The 16,332-nt window shown below is 34.5% G+C and overlaps 1 protein-coding gene and 1 long non-coding RNA gene across 3 annotated transcripts in view; one reads left to right on the top strand and one right to left on the bottom strand.

Annotated features, from left to right (window-relative positions):
* TMEM106B (transmembrane protein 106B) overlaps window positions 1-9,132 on the top strand; it is a 25,395-nt gene extending 16,263 nt beyond the window's left edge. The window contains exons 5-8 of the mRNA XM_029929590.1: window positions 1,753-1,893; window positions 2,154-2,203; window positions 7,313-7,366; window positions 8,069-9,132. Coding sequence (XP_029785450.1) covers window positions 1,753-1,893; window positions 2,154-2,203; window positions 7,313-7,366; window positions 8,069-8,207 — 384 coding nt within the window. The 3' untranslated portion in view covers window positions 8,208-9,132. The remainder of the gene's footprint in view (window positions 1-1,752; window positions 1,894-2,153; window positions 2,204-7,312; window positions 7,367-8,068) is intronic.
* Window positions 1-12,267, bottom strand: part of LOC115283319 — a 14,801-nt gene extending 2,534 nt beyond the window's left edge. The window contains exons 1-2 of one of the 2 annotated variants that reach the window (XR_003905008.1): window positions 12,180-12,267; window positions 760-844 (exon numbers count right to left, since the gene is read on the bottom strand). This is a non-coding gene — a long non-coding RNA (uncharacterized LOC115283319). The remainder of the gene's footprint in view (window positions 1-759; window positions 845-12,179) is intronic. The other variant, XR_003905009.1, reaches the window with a different exon arrangement.
* Window positions 12,268-16,332: the final 4,065 nt, after the last annotated feature.

Genomic DNA, 16,332 nt, shown 5'->3' on the forward strand with positions numbered 1-16,332 from the left:
TCATTTCACTGGAATAAATGAAAAGTAGGATTGCTAGGTGAAATAATTACATTATTTTTATTTTATTAGATATTGCTAGATTACTTATCAGAATGGCTGCAGTGCTTCACATGTTTTCCAGGAATGTAAAGATTGACCCTTTTGCTCAGATCCCTACCAAGAATAGAATTCTTGGGGTGCCTGGGTGGCCCAGTAGATTAAGCATCCAACTTCGGCTCAGGTCATGACCTTGTGGTCTGGTCTATGAGTTCAAGCCCTGCATTGGGCTCTGTGCTTCAAGCTCAGAGCCTGGAGCCTGGAGCCTCTCTCTCTGCTCTTCTCCCACTCGCACCGTCTCTGTCTCCCAAAAATTAATAAACATTAAAAAAAAGAATTTTTTCTACAAGTTTTACTAGTTTAATGAATATTAAATTTACTAGCTAATCCCCAACTCTAAATGAATTTGAGGGTTTTTAAGTGTTTTTTGGCCAATTATATTTGTACTCTTTTGTTTACTCATATACTTTGCTTTTTTTTTTTTTTTTTAACCTCTAAAGGCTTTGTTGTTTTCAGTTTGTGAGGGCTCTTTTTATAGATGGTAACCATTACAATCTGCCTTACAAATATTTATGAATCATTATTTCATTACTATCGATTTTCTTTTGTGATGACTGTTTTAGATGTTTTGTTATCTGTTATTTCTTGATTTAACATGTTTTCTTCACTGTTCTTTTTTTAAAGTAATTTTACGTAGTTGTGAATTAGAATTGTGGAAATTACCCCTGCTGTTATGTATAGAAATGATGTAGCTCCATTTCTTTTCAACAAATAGATTTGAATCCATCCCGTTCTGCTCCAAAGTGACCTGGTGGAAAACACCAATTTCTTTTAAACAAAAAAGTTTATATAAAGTACTGTTTAACATTTTAAATGGTCATTTTTGTACCTGATAGAATAGGAAATACCTTACTAATGTAGTCTATGAAGACATTTATATATTAACATATAGTAGAAATTTAGATGAAATTTAAAATTTTTATAGAATTTTTGCTAAGGACACAAATGCATTTTCTTACATTCATTTTCTATGTTCTTGTAATGTACATTTTTCTGGGCATTATTTATTTACTTAACATTTATTTATTTTTGAGAGAGAGAGAGAACACAAGCAGGGGAGAGGAGAAAGAGAGGGATACACAGAATCTGAAGCAGGCTCTGAACTGTCAGCACAGAGCCTGATGCGGGGGTCGAACTCAGGAACCATGAGATCATGACCTGAGCTGGAGCCAGAGCCAGAGCCAGAGGCCCAGCCGACTGAACCACCCAGGTGCCCCATAGGCCTGTTATTTTTTTTAATGGTGTTTATTGTCAGCGTATTATATATATAGTATTCATCATAAAACCAAATAATCAGTTTATTTAATGTCCTTTGATATTTTTGGCAATATTTTTCTTCCTCCTAATAACTGAAGCATGGCCATAGCTGAAGTCAGTTTTTTTAATGTTTTGTTTTTGAGAGAGACACACAGAGCGTGAGCTGGGAAGGGGCAGGAAGAGGGAGAGACACAGAATCCAAAGCAGGCCCCAGCTCCGAGCTGTCAGCACAGAGCCGGACACAGGGCTCAAACCCACAGACTATGAGATGGTGACCTGAGCCAAAGTTGGACGTTTAATCAACTCAGCCACCCAGGCGCCCCTCAAGTCATTTTTTAAAATTAATTTTGAATACATATTTGTTATGCTTATACTTATTCTCCCTACTTTCTTTTGCAGAACACACTAAATATAACAAACAATAACTATTATTCTGTTGAAGTTGAAAATATCACTGCACAAGTTCAGTTTTCAAAAACGGTTATTGGAAAGGCTCGCTTAAACAACATAACCAACATTGGCCCCCTGGATATGAAACAAGTAAGTGTCCATCATGAAATACTTTAGTGGGGTTCAATGATTCTTGACTTTCTATATCATATTAACTTGAGGGAGGGGGAGGATTTCCTCAAAAACTTGACCTTGACATGTGTTCTGTGCATGTGTAAGAGAAAGTCTTAGACTCAGCCTTGCAAAAAGGGAGAGATTTCTAAACTCTTTGAAATTGCAAAACATGTCTGAAATCTTTGATGCTTTGTTCCTCTTTCCAGTTGGCTTATTTTCATTTTTTTGTCTTTCAGATCGATTATACAGTACCTACTATCATAGCAGAGGAAATGAGTTATATGTAGTAAGTTTTGATTTTTGAATAATGTTCTCTCATTAAATTATAAAATATCAAGAATAGGGTGTATGGATAGCTTTTTTAATTTCCCACAGTCTTAGCAGTCAAGAAGTCACATTTTGGAATACTCCTCCTGGCCTCTGATCATCTCTGTTCTCCCTTGTCAACATGCATAATATTTATGTATGTTATGTACCTATACACTTAATATTCATTTTTTCTTTTCAAAATTAAGGTCAAATACACCATGTCACCTTTTAAAAAATAATTTATTTTTATTTAAATTCAAGTTAATATAGTATTGGCTTCAGGGGTAGAATCCAGTGATTCATCCCTTATTTATAATACCCACTGCTTTTCTCAACAGGTGCTCTCCTATTAAGGAATGCCTGTCACCCATTTAACCCATCCCCCTACTGACCTCCCTTCCAGCAACCCTCAATTTGTTGTCTTTATTTAAGAGTCTCTTATGGTTTGCCTCCTTCTCTGTTATATTATTTTTCCTTTGTTTACCCTATCTTCATCTGTTTCTTATAATCCACATGAGTAAAATCATATTTGTCTTTCTCTTACTGACTTATTTTATTTAGCATAATACATGGCAAGATTTCTTTCTTTCTTGATCACAGAGTAATATTCCATTGTATTTATATGTGTGTGTGTGTGTATGTGTACATTATATATATATAGATGTTTATATACATGTATATATGTATACACACACACACAAACACACGCAGACTCACTCCACATCTTCTTTATCGATGTATCAGTTTATGGACATGTGGGCTCTTTCCATATTTGGGCTATTGTTGATAGCACTGTTCTAAACATTAGGGTGCATGTGCCCCTTTGAATCCACATTTTTGTATTTTTTGGGTAAGTACTGAGTAGTGCATTTGCTGGTTTGTGCGGTAGTTCTATTTTTAGATTTTTGGAGGAAGTTCCACGCTGTTTTCCAGAGTGGCTGCCCCAGGTTGCATTCCTACCAACAGTGCAAAAGTGTTCCTCTTTCTCCACATCTTCACCGACATCTATTGTTTCCAGAGTTATTAATTTTAGCTACTCTGACAGGTGTGATGTATCTCATGGTGGTTTTGATTTGTATTTCCCTGATGATGAGTGATGTTCAGCATTTTTTCATGTGTCTGTTAGCCATCGGATGTCTTCTTTGGAGACGTGTCTATTGTCTTTTGCCTATTTTCTCACTGGATTATTTGTGTTTTGGGTGTTGAGTTTATAAATTCTTTATAGATTTTGGATACTAACTCTTTATCTGGCATGTCATTTGCAAATATCTTCTCACATTCCATAGGCTGCCTTTTAGTTTTGTGGATTGTTTTTGTGCCATGCAGAAGCCTTTTATCTTGATGAGGTCCCAATAGTTCATTTTTGCTTTTGTTTCTCTTCCAAAGACATGTCTAGTAGGAAATTGCTGTGGCCAAGGTCAGAGAGGTTGCTGCCTGTTTTCTCCTGGATGATTTTGATGGCTTCTTGTCTTACATTTAGGTCTTTTATCCATTGTGAGCTTATTTTTGTGTATGGTGTCTAAGAAACTGCTCTAATTTCATTCTTTTGCACGTCCCTGTCCAGTTTTCCCAACACCATTTGCTGAAGAGACTGTCTTGTTTCCACTGGATATTCTTTCCTACTTTGTTGACGATTAGTTGGCCATACATTTTTGGGTCCATTTCTGAGTTCTCTGTTCTGTTCCATTGACCTATGTGTTTGTTTTTGTGCCAGTACCATACTGTGTCTTGATGATTACAGCTTTGTAATACAGCTTGAAGTCCAAAGTTGTGATGCCTCAGCTTTTGTTTTCTTTTTCAGGATTGCTTTGGCTATTCAGGGCCTTTTCTGGTTTCATATAAATTTTAGAATTGTTTGTTCTAGTTCTGTGAAGAATGCTGGTGTTATTTTGATAGGGATTGCATTGAATGTGTAGATCGCTTTGGGTAGTATTGACATTTTAACAATATTTTTTCTTCCAATCCATGAACATGGAATGTTTTTCCTTTTCTTTGTGTCTTTCTCAGTTTCTTTCATAAGGTTTTTATAGTTTTGAGCATACATATCTTTTACCTCTTTGGCTATGTTTATTCCTGGGTATCTGCTGGTTTTGGTGTAATTGTAAATGGAATTAATTCTTTGATTTCTTTTTCTGCAAATATTATTGATACAGAAATGCAACTGATTTCTGTATGTTGGTTTTATATCCTGTGTCTTTGCTGAAATCATGTATCAGTTCTAGCAGTGTTTTGATGGAGACTTTTGATTTTTCCCCATAGAGCATCAGGACATCTGCCAAGAGTGAAAATTTGACTTCTTCCTTGCCATTTGTATGACTTCTATATATTTTTGTTTTCTGATTACTGAGGCTAGGATTTTCAGTACTGTTTTGAACAACATTGGTGAAAGTGCACATCCCTGAAGTGTTCCTTACCTTAGGGGGAAAGCTCTCAGGTTTTTCCTACTGAGGATGATATAAGCTGTGGCATTTTCATATGTGGCCTTTAGTATGTTCCTACAATCCCTGTTTTCTTTAGGGATTTTATCAAGAAAGTATGCAGTATTTTGTCAAATGCTTTTTCTGCATCTATTAAGAAGATCATATGGTTCTTATCCTTTCATTAATGTGGTATACCATGTTGATTGGTGAATATTGAACCAGCCCTGCAGCCTAGGAATAAATTCCACGTGATCATGGTGAATAATTATTTTAATACATATTCTGTTGAATTCTATTTGCTAGGATCCTGTTGCGAAGTTTTACATCCAGTTTCATCAGAGATATTGGCCTGTAATTCTCCTTTTTAGTGGTGTCTGGTTTTAGAATCAAGGTAATGCTGTCTTCATAGAATGAGTTTGAAAGTTTTTGTACCATTTCTATTTTTTGGAAGAATTTGAGAAGAATAGGTGTTAACTTCTTTAAATGTCTTATAAAATTCCCCTGGGAAACTGACTGGCCCAGGAGTCTTTGTTTGTTGGGAGATTTTTGATAACTGATTCAGTTTCTTTGCTGGTTATGCATCTGTTCAAATTTTCTATTTCTTCCTGTTTCAGTTTTGGTACTTGTGAGTTTCTAGGAATTTTTCTATTTCTTCTAGATTGCCCAGTTTGTTGGCATATAATTTTTCATAATACTCTCTTATAATTGTTTGTATTTCTCTGGTGTTGGTTGTAATTTCTTCTCTTTCATTTGTGATTTTATCTATTCGGGTCCTCTCTTTTCTATTTGATAAGTCCGGCTAGGGAGTTACCAATTTTGTTTATTCTCTCAAAGAACCATTATTTAGTTTCATTGCTCTGTTATACTGTTTTTAGTTGTCGTTTCTATATATTTTTTTTTCTGTATTATGTCCTTTCTTGTGCTGGCTTTAAGCCCTATTTGCTGCTCCTTTTCTAGCTCCTTTAGTTGTAAGGTGAGGTTGTGTATTTGGAGACCTTTTTTGCTTCTTGAAGATCTTTATTGCAATATACTTCCCTCTTAGGACTGCCTTTGCTGCATCCCAAAGGTTCTGGACTGTCGTGTTTTCATTTTCTTCCATGTATTTTTTATTTTTCTTTAATTTCATGATTCACCCATTCATTCTTTAGTAGGATGTTCTTTAGCCACCATGTATTTGAGGGCTTTACAAATTTTTTCTTGTGGTTGACTTCAAGTTTCAGAGCATTGTGATCTGAAAATATACATGGTATGATCTCGATTTTTTTGTACCTGACTGATTTGTGACCCGGTGTATGACCTATTCTGGCGAATGGTCCATGTATACTCAAGAGGAAGGTCTCTTTTGCTGCTTTAGGATGAAATGCTTCGACTTTGTCTGTTTAGTTCATCTGATCCAGTGTATCATTCAAAGCCATAGTTTCCCTTATTGATTTTCTGCTTAAATGATCTGTCCATTGTTGCAAGTGGAGTACTAAACTGTCCTATTATTGTGGTATTATTATCAGTAAGTTTCTTTATGTTTGTTAATAATTGATTTATATATTTGGGTCTTTCCAAGTTGGAGCATAAATATTTACAGTTGTTAGATCTTGATGGATAGTTCCCTTAATTATGATAGAATGCCCTTTCTCATCTCTTCTTAAGATTTTTATTTTAAAATCTAGTTTGTCTGATATAAGTATGGCTACTCTGGCTTTCTTTTGATGTCCATTAGTATGATAGATGGTGCTCTATCCCCTCACTTTAAATCTACAGGTATCTTGTATCTTAGGTCTAAAATGAGTTTCGTAGTTAGCATATATAGATGGATCTTGTTTTTGTTTTAATCCATTCTGATACCCTGTGTCTTTTGACTGGAGCATTTAGTCCATTTACATTCAGAGTGATTTTTGAAATATACGAATTTAGTGCCATTGTGTTACCTGTAGAGTTGGTGTTTCTAGTGATGTTCTCTGGTCCTTTTTATTTTTTGTTGCTTTGGTCTTTTTTTTTTTTTTTTCCCCTCCACTCAGAGAGCCCCTCTTAAATTTCCTTGCTGGTTTAGTGATCACAAACTCCTTTGTTTGTCTGGGAAACTTTTTACTTCTACTTGTATTCTAAGTGATAGCCTTGCTAGATAAAGAATTCTGGGTTACGTATTTCTCCTTGCAGCACACCATGTCACTTTTTTATGTACTATGTTATGAGAACCATATTCTTAATACATTTTAGTATTTGTTGACTTTTTAGTATAGGAGAACTAAAAATGCTGTATTATATAATATTTGATTATTGAAGTTCTAGAGTTTTTTTACATTGGGTCTAAGTGAATATTAACTTTTGTTAAGTAAAAAAAAAAAGGATACATTTATATCATCTTTTAGTGTCAGGTTGACATAGAACAGTTAGTAAACCAACCACCATTTACTAAAACTTCAAAAGGTGAATAAAAAGTAGCCAGTTCTACAACTGGTGTAGTAAAAATGCATGTCTGTATTTAGAACAAAAAGTTATGAAAATATTTATCCTTATTAGGTGTAGAAAATGTTCAATCAATAAATGCTTACTTATGTCTTCTTTATCAGATCTGTCTTAGCTTTAAGATAGGGAGAGGAATCATAGTTAAGTGATTTTAAATTTATAATATCATAGCTGCATTTATTCACATTTGTTTTTCTTTTTAACAGTGATTTCTGTACACTGATATCAATTAAAGTTCACAATATTGTACTCATGATGCAGTAAGTATGAATTTTTTTGAAAGAAATATTTCTTTGTTAAACTTTAGATTTATAACTTTGGCTTATACAACACCTTTACAAATATCAGTTCAGTGGGACTTTAAGCCTTTAAAGAGTGCGATGAGATGAGTAAATATCCTACTTTAAGAATGAGGAAATGGGGAGCTTAGAAAAGTAGTGAATCTAAACCTTGCAAGATCACGGGAAAATGGCAGGGGTTGGGATAAAGAAGAGGAGAGAGCTCAGCATCAATGTTTGGCTGCCTGTGGTAAATAGTCCTTAACAGTAATGAGAAGTACTGTTACTGGTTTGTAAATTGGGTTAATCCAGGCCATTAAAACATTGTAAGTTATAGGTTTGGTATTTGGACCATTAGCTGACATTTGAATAACCCTTGTCCTATGATGAGAGAATTTTATTTGTAAAAGTGAGATGAACTTACATATTTTTAACTAATGATAATTCTGAAAATGTTGTATTTGTTGTGTATAATTATTTGAGTAGGACTTGCTAAACCAGCATTTATGTTCTCTATTGGGAAAATATTCCCAGAGAGGCCCATGTCCACAATATTATCATTACTCAGTCTCTTTCTGGAGAAAACTTTGATATATGAAAGTATTCTCAGTTCAGAAAACTTCTATGTAAATAACAGTTTAATGTGTCCCCTCCTTTGAGTTATTTTGTTGTTTTCCTTTTTAGAGTTACTGTGACAACAACATACTTTGGACACTCTGAACAGATATCCCAGGAAAGATACCAGTATGTTGATTGTGGAAGGAACACAACTTATCAGTTGGGGCAGTCTGAGTATCTAAATGTACTTCAGCCACAACAGTAAAAACTGAAAGAGATGCCACTGGAAAAGGAGAATCCCTATTGGTATTTTCCAGAACTCTGAAGGATGAGGTACTTACTTCCTGATAGGAGATCTTAAATTGAAGAAACCTAAAGTTTACACCTTCCATTTTAGGGGTACAGGTAAAAATATGTGGACTCAAACATTAACTGCAGTGCTCCACTCTGTGTTCATGTTATCTGTACCAGGATCTTTTACTTGAATCTAAATTTGCCGGTTGATTTTCTTCTCCCCCTCTCCCTAGAGAGGGAAACTGAGACTCCCATGTAGGACAGTAAATAATTATTTACAATTCACAGCTTCAGTAACTACTAAAAACCTAATTTTGATGATGAACATAATTTGAGAAACTTTATTTCTGAATGTTTTTACAGAGTATTACTGAGAGCCTGTTACTCATGAAAGACTTTTTAAAAAATAGCCCTTTTTCCCCTGTTTTATAAATTCCCATTGCTGCATAGTAGGATTTCAAGATGTTTTAGCTTTTAGCTAAACATTTGTAGTTTTTCATTTGTTGAAATTCTACTCCTTTGCACGTTTTTGTCGGTCTTATTTCAAGCCAGTGCTTGCATAACACTAGAAACCAAAATAAGCTCTGCAAAATTCTGAACCTAAAATTTTTGAAGGCCCCCTGTTGCACAGGTCTTTCCATCAAAGTAAGTTTTGTGAAATTTTTGTGTGTCTTCAAACATCGTTATTGTATAATATTGTAAATAAACTGTGCATGGCTTTTATACAGCTTTAATAAATGTCAAATAAAGTACAGATTCAAAATAAAGTAAGTTGCTCATAAAAATAAATAAAGTGGGAAACTGAAATTCAGAAACTTATAGAATGTGAATATGGTTCCAATTACATACAGGACTAGGCATCACATAATTTTGAAATAAAGTATTTTGATGATCCACTTGTTCTTAATGTTGCTCTTCAGACTAACAAGCTGTGGAGACACTTTCCACAACTCTTAGGTACCCAAGTCGCCCACGCCGTCCACGTTATGCCTGTTTTTAAGGAGGAAATTATGTCTTTGACATAAATTCTCCAGGAAATCTTGTTAAATGATGGTGGCTGTGTAAAAATAAAACTGATACTATGCTTTTTAAAATTTAATCACTTTGCACATCACATGGATATCATGCTCTAGCAGTTAACATTTTTAAATTTTCAGCTTTTTCTTTGGATTTAATTTAAAACTGTTTTCAAGTGGAAACTATTGACTTTTGCATGTTGTCATCTTATGGTTTCAATACCATTCTGTGTGGGCTTCATGCCTTTTCACTTACCAAGTTCTAATTACCTTGTAAATATATACCACTGAGGGTAGGGACCATCTGTGATACCAAAAAATAAATAAATAAGTGGCTTGAGATTAATTTCTTTCTGTTCTCTAGAGAGAGAAGTCAGGTTCCCTCTCCCTCAAAGTGCCTAATTTAGGTCTGAAACTTACCTATTTATCAGTTGGGACTCTCTTCAACTGTTACACACAAGCTTTGTTTAATTATTTGAGCTAATGAAGCCTCCATTCTGCCTTTAAACACACTCAGGTCTCCCCGTAGCATTCATATATTCTTCAAGTTTTCCTGAGTGAACGTTTTAAATGGATAGAATGCACAAACTTTTTTTTTGACTGCTTGTTTTACCTTAATCCATTGCTAACTCATCCATCTTTGCTATAGACTCAATAGTCAAACCCAGCCTTCATGTTTTTTTCTTCTGTGACTTTTGACTACTCCTACTCTCCTTGAAACTGAACACTCCTCTTACGTTTTCATTCTATTTGTATTTTTAAGTCATTCTCATTTCATTTTCCCTCATTCTGTCTTTTGACAGATCTTTTGATATTTTAATGAGTATTATCTAGACCCTCTTTTGCTTCAGAATTTCTACTCCTGTGACTTTAACCAACAGTCATCTATAATAGGGCTTCCAAATCTTTCTATATACCTGACCAGTCACCTGTCAAGCTTCTTTTTTTTTTTAAATGTTTATTAATTTTTGAGACAGAGAGACAGACTGAGAGCGAGGGAGGGGTAGAGAGAGAGAGGGAGACACAGAATCTGAAACAGGCTTCAGGCTCTGAGCTGTCAGCACAGAACCTGATGCACGGCTCGAACCCACGAACCGTGAGATCATGACCTGAGTCAAAGTCAGAAGCTTAACTGACTGAGCCACCCAGGCACCCCTGTCAAGCTTCTTATTTAGCTAGTGACCTAGAGATGACAGTATTTCACTGACTCTGTATAAATCAGCAAATGTTTCAAAAATTTTTATCATATTCTGTTCTCTCCTTTCCTCGTGTCCCATTTACTTCAAAATCACCCTTCAGATATGCCTCCTTCAAAAATCAATCCTGATTTATTTTCTTTTAACCTTGCAAAAGTATGTAGTGTAAGTTGAATGGATTTTTCTATTGATTTGTGGTTCTGATATCGTTTTGGAGTGCATGCATAGTATTTGCTGAAGAGACAGGAAAGTGAAGGAACATTTGCTTTTAATTACTTGGTTTTTATTATACCTACTTTCCATGAAGCATAAGGTAGAAAAACATAGAATCTAAAATAAGTGCAAACCAGTAGTAGAGGGAAAAAAAGATCACCTGTGACTACTTTCAGAATATATAAGTAACTTGCCAGAAAAAGCCTGGAAGAGAGCAGGCTATAAATTATTAAATTGCAAAAACACATTCAGGTGGAACAGAATTACAGCCATTAAAAAAAGAAAAAAAAAAACAGGGAAGAATGAATGAGCACTGTATTTTTTCTTACAAACAAATAGGATAGATAGCAATATATTTTTTAAAACTGCTTTCAGAGCTTAATTCAAAGGATACGGTAAAGATGTTATAATTTCCCTCCCTGATACTCTCAAGAATAACTTTTTCTTAAGTTACACTTTTAATAGTTCATTCTAACCAAATTCAATACTATTATAAGTCTCCGTGTGTTGATATTATATGTATCTAACACTGTGCCCTTGTAAAGCTCTTTCATATGTTTTTCTTATATAATTTATCTGGTCCTGTGAGTCAGACAAAGGAGAGGGGCAGGGTCCTCATCTTTTAGAAGAGGGAGAAGTGGCATGGAGAAGTTAAGGGACTCTCTGAGCATCACATATTTAGTAAATAGTCTTATTGTGGCCAGACCTAATTTTTTTTGTCTCTTATGTGTGTGGTCTATCATTTAAAATAGAGTCCATTGAGAAGCCCTATTGACTCGAGTTGGTATGATTAAAAATCAGAGAAAACATTCACATAGTTCACAGTGACAATCAAAATAATACTGATGGACTAAGATTTGGATACCTTTAAGTTGGTACCTGAAATATTTTAAATGGAAAATGAGCATTTGTGAAATATTTTGGAACATAATCTATAGCTGAATTTTTCTGTTAAAATTTAGTATTTCTTGGTCATTCCAATAAAGATATGACTGATACAGTGTCACACTAGGCTATATATCAATAATAGAGATTAATGTATTTGAGATTTGAAATAAGAACAGTGTGAAAATATTAGATACCAGATAAATTGCTAGAAATTGCTAAATAACCACCTTTACTATGGTACATAATATGTAAATGACTGTGGTTTTATTTGTGAGCAGGTTTTCTGTGCCTTTTTCATTTATTTAGGCCAATGAGATAATTATTTTTTCTAAGACTCATGACAAATTGAGTTTAGATCTTCTGAATTGTAATTTGGAAGTGATACGTAAAGTGTTAAAACAGAGGGAAAGTGATTGCCAAAATACAATAATACAATATATTGTAAAGCATACAATATTGCAATATAGGGATGTTTTGTTGTAGGGCATGTCCCCAACTCCCTTACACACCATTTTTTTAATTCTTAAATAATTCTTCATATAATGATTTTATTTAAGAAAATAGTTTGTTGGGTACTTGACCCTAAAGGAAGGAACTGCTCTGTATAGCTAATATCTATTAGTTACTTACTCTGTCAGATGCTGTAGCAGTCTCTTATGTGCATTGTCTGGTTATTCCTCAGAAAGCCCTTTAAGGTAGATACTGATGTTGCCTCCCATTTGAAATCTGAGGAAATAGAGTTTTAGAGAAGTTAAGAAATACATAAGCTTGGAAGTGGCAGATTTGAGATTCAAAACATGACATCATTGCTCTTAAAGTTAGCATATTTTCTTTCCAGCCTTTGAATATGTTTAATTGTAAAAATGTATTGGTTGTTGCATTTAATATATATAAGATTTTGAAGTTTTGGTAGTATTTTCAAAAATACTATTAAGATACTTTATTATTTTATAGCTCTTTAGTCTGATAAAAATGGCTTATCAGTGATTTTTAACATAATACTTCTCTGTTAGGATATTTTTTCTTTTTAAAAGATGTAAAATTTTAAATTGACAAATATACATCAGACTTCTTTGGTAGGCAGTGTGAATTGAATTTCAGATTACTACATTGGAAGCCAAAGGTTACTTACTACAGTGTCGTGATTTGTGGCTCATAATATCTGGAAGGACCAACTACCTGGCTCAAATACATCTAAGAATAATTAATTTTATTTCTCTTTTTTGTAAAGTCAGATTTTAAATGAGATATTTATCTGAAACTATTTTAGTTTAAAAGAAAAAAATACGTGTTTGAAAAGATGGGATTAAAAGATTGTTAAACATTATTTCTTTAAAAAATTATTTTTACATGAAAACAATATATTTGTGATCTGCTCTGATCAAAACTTATACTTCTATATCCCAGGTCTACTTATTTCAGAGTAAAACTTTTCACTTAGCTTAAATTTCTGATTAGAACTAACATATGTGTATTTTTGTGCTTAGTGAGAATGTAAATTTCACAGTGGATTTTTGAAATTTATCCTTAATTTGGATAAAAGCAAGTGATATATTTATAAAATTACTATAGGGATAAAAATGATAATTTCCATTTAAAAAAACTAATGTGATTATGTTTATAGTTCTTTTTACACATGTTTAGCATAGGTTATAAATTAAATATCTGTATTGACCCTAAAAATATTCCATAAATTAATTTAACAAGTATATGGCGTTTTTCATACCTAAATAACTCTTATAGAAGGAAATTGTTGCCTTCTGTTTAATTACATTAATTGAAATGTGTTTAAGGAAATGTTTTCAGCATATTTTGTATACTAAAAAACAAAAAGGATTAGTATTGGGCCAATGGCCAAGAGGTAATATTACTACCGTGTAGACTCTTACTGTTCAAATTGTTCCACTTCCCCCAGAATTTTAGAAACTAGAAGTCTGGGAGATACTGTTAGCAGCTGTGGTCGGGTGACGCTCAGTGCTGTAGGTACTGTTCTTCTTTGAGTTATTGTGTGAGATGGAACACATGCCAAGTTACAAAAGATGCAGAACTTCGTTAAGTAATAGTTTGTCTTAGGCATTAAATATCAGCAAGCTATGCCTTGTGTGTTTTGTCTTAGATTTACTTCTCGAACTAAATTAAGTCAGCTTTTGGAAAATGCTGAGTCATCCTAATTGGTCAGGTATTTGAATGGTGGCGTTACCGGGTAGATTCTAATCTTGGAATAAAGAATAATATAGAATGAAAGACTATGTTTGGGCCTTTACTCTTTGCTTGTTTCATGGATTAGCCTCCATCCTAACCCACTAAATGTCCAAGTTAAACAGTTCTGTAATTGTAATTATTATTGCTGTTGATGTAACAAAACATGCTTATGTTAGCAAAAGGAATAGAAGTGCCCCCAAATGCTATTTTTTTAGTTACTTGTAACTGTTGCTCTTGTAATTGTGTATGACAAAATAAAATTTGTAAACATTTTAGCATGAAAAATAAAATTTGTATCAGTCAAGTATCTTGGTTGTACTTTTGAAATACCCTTCACATAAACAATCCTCACAGATACTGAAGATCCATTACCTCAAAGCTCTCAAGTCCTTTTAGTTCTTACCCAAATTCCACTTCCGTGTCACCTTTGACTTTTCTTTCATCCAAGTAGCTTCCATTCTGTTGTCAAATTCTATCTCTTCTATCTCTGTAATATCTCTGGACTCTGTCTCATACTTGAAATCTTTATTGCTAATATTCTCTATTTTTTTTTTAACTGAAAAAAGCCGAAGCCCTTACTGTTGGTGTTGAGAACCTTTCATTGTCTGGCCCGACCTAAATTCATATTCCTTTTTCTTGTCATTTCCTTTCACCTGTGTGTAGGCCAAATTGAGATGTTCGCCATTCTTTGGAAATACTTTCCATTTTCCGTACTTTGCTCATTCTCTTCCTTTTTCTGTGAAGTTTATTTGGCCATTTTTAAAAATCCCTCAGTCTTCTCTTTTTCAGTGTTCATCCCAAGTGTCCCACCCACCTCTCCCTCTCTTTCTGCATATTCACCCAAACATTTGGTAACTTCTTTTCCCAAATGTGTACTTTTAAAAGAGTTGCCCAATCACAAAAATAGATTTTGGTTTTGTTTTTGAATTCAAGATTTTTTGTTTGAACTGAACTTAAAACTTGCTTTAAACTTTAGTTTTAATCAATATTTACTCAAACATGTTTTGCCAGCTTACAGTTGAATGTTCTAATCACAATTTTAAAAATCTTGTATCAAGTAGCATGATCTGAAGTTAGACAAGATGTAACCAAAAATAGCCTGATAGAATGATTGAGGGGAAAAAGGATTACCTGGGTGTGCTCTACTTAGCCAGGTTCTCAAGGGAGAAAGAAGAATCAGCAAATTCATGAACTTTTTTCTGGTAGATTCTGCTCCTTTAATCAATGGTTTTCAGAATATTTTATTATTTAATTTGTGAGCCTATTTTTAAAATTTTTTTAATGTTTATTTTTGAGAGAGAGAGAGTGTGTGAGAGAGTGTGCAAGTGGGGGAGAAACAGAGAGAGAAGGACACACAGAATCTGTAGCAGGCTCCAGGCTCTGAGCTGTCAGCACAGAACGCAACACAGGGCTTGAATTGTGAACTGCAAAATCATGACCTGACCTGAAGACGGACACTTAGCCGACTGAGGCACCGAGATGCCCTGTGAACCTATTTTTTAAAGCAACATCTTCCATAAAATCCCCATAATTTGCAGGGGGTTTTTTTGCCTTAATGCCTAGGGCTCATTGTCTCACTGCTTCAAAGAATGAAGAGGTGGGCAAGGAAGAACAGTATGAAAGCCCTCTTTACAGAGAAGGGACCCTGGAAAGTGAATGCTGGTGGCAATAGTTAAGTGGTCCTTATTTTAAAAGGTTGTGGTCAAACCACCTTCCCTTCCCCCTCGTTCCTTCTCAAGTTCCGCCCTTGTTGGCTGGATAACTCTGGGTGCTGAGTTGTCCATCTCTGGTTGGCTCCTTTGCATTATATGAGGAGTGGTCTATGGCCATAACGCTCCTGGTGGGTCATATGTTTGATGGTCTGTTTATTTTGAGTTGGGTCTTTGGCAAGATTCCAGAGGGCAGTAGGTGGTGTCTGTTATATTCTTAACAGGAGCCTCATGCCCAAGGGTCTGTAGTCAAACCCTCCAGCATTGTTCCAAACTTTGTGATTTTCCCCACCCAGAGATCTCACGTCCTATCCTTTCCCTCTCTGCCTACTGAAGCCTATCTTTTTTGTATCATAATAATAACAAAACATAACCACTTGGACTTAGTTGAGAGGAGAAAGCCTGCAGTCCATGACTACTTTTTCCCCGGTGACCCCTGAAGCCAGCATGCAGCCACTTCTTTAGTGATAATAGCAATTTTGTTACATTGCTTTGGCATATGACTAAAACGTTTCATAAGTGGGCAAATACAAACTTAAATCTATTTTATGAACAGCTTTAAAAATGACAATAAAGGGAAAAATTGAATTGCTAACTTTCTAGTGATTAGTGATTTTCAATTTTTATATGTATTTCAAATGATTAGTCTTCAAAGGGAATTTAAAAAAAGATGTAAGACTGGGCAATTGTGACTGGGATCTGTTTCTTGATTTTCTGTTGCTTCATTTTTGGTGTGTAAGAATGCAACCGATTTCTGTACATTGACTTTGTGCCCTGCAACTTTAATGAATTCATTTATCAGTTCTAGAAGGCTTCTGGTGGAATCGATCGGGTTTTCCATGTAGAGTATCATGTTGCACGAAAAATCATAA

This window comes from Suricata suricatta, chromosome 2 (assembly GCF_006229205.1).
Source record: "Suricata suricatta isolate VVHF042 chromosome 2, meerkat_22Aug2017_6uvM2_HiC, whole genome shotgun sequence".
NCBI lineage: Eukaryota > Metazoa > Chordata > Mammalia > Carnivora > Herpestidae > Suricata > Suricata suricatta.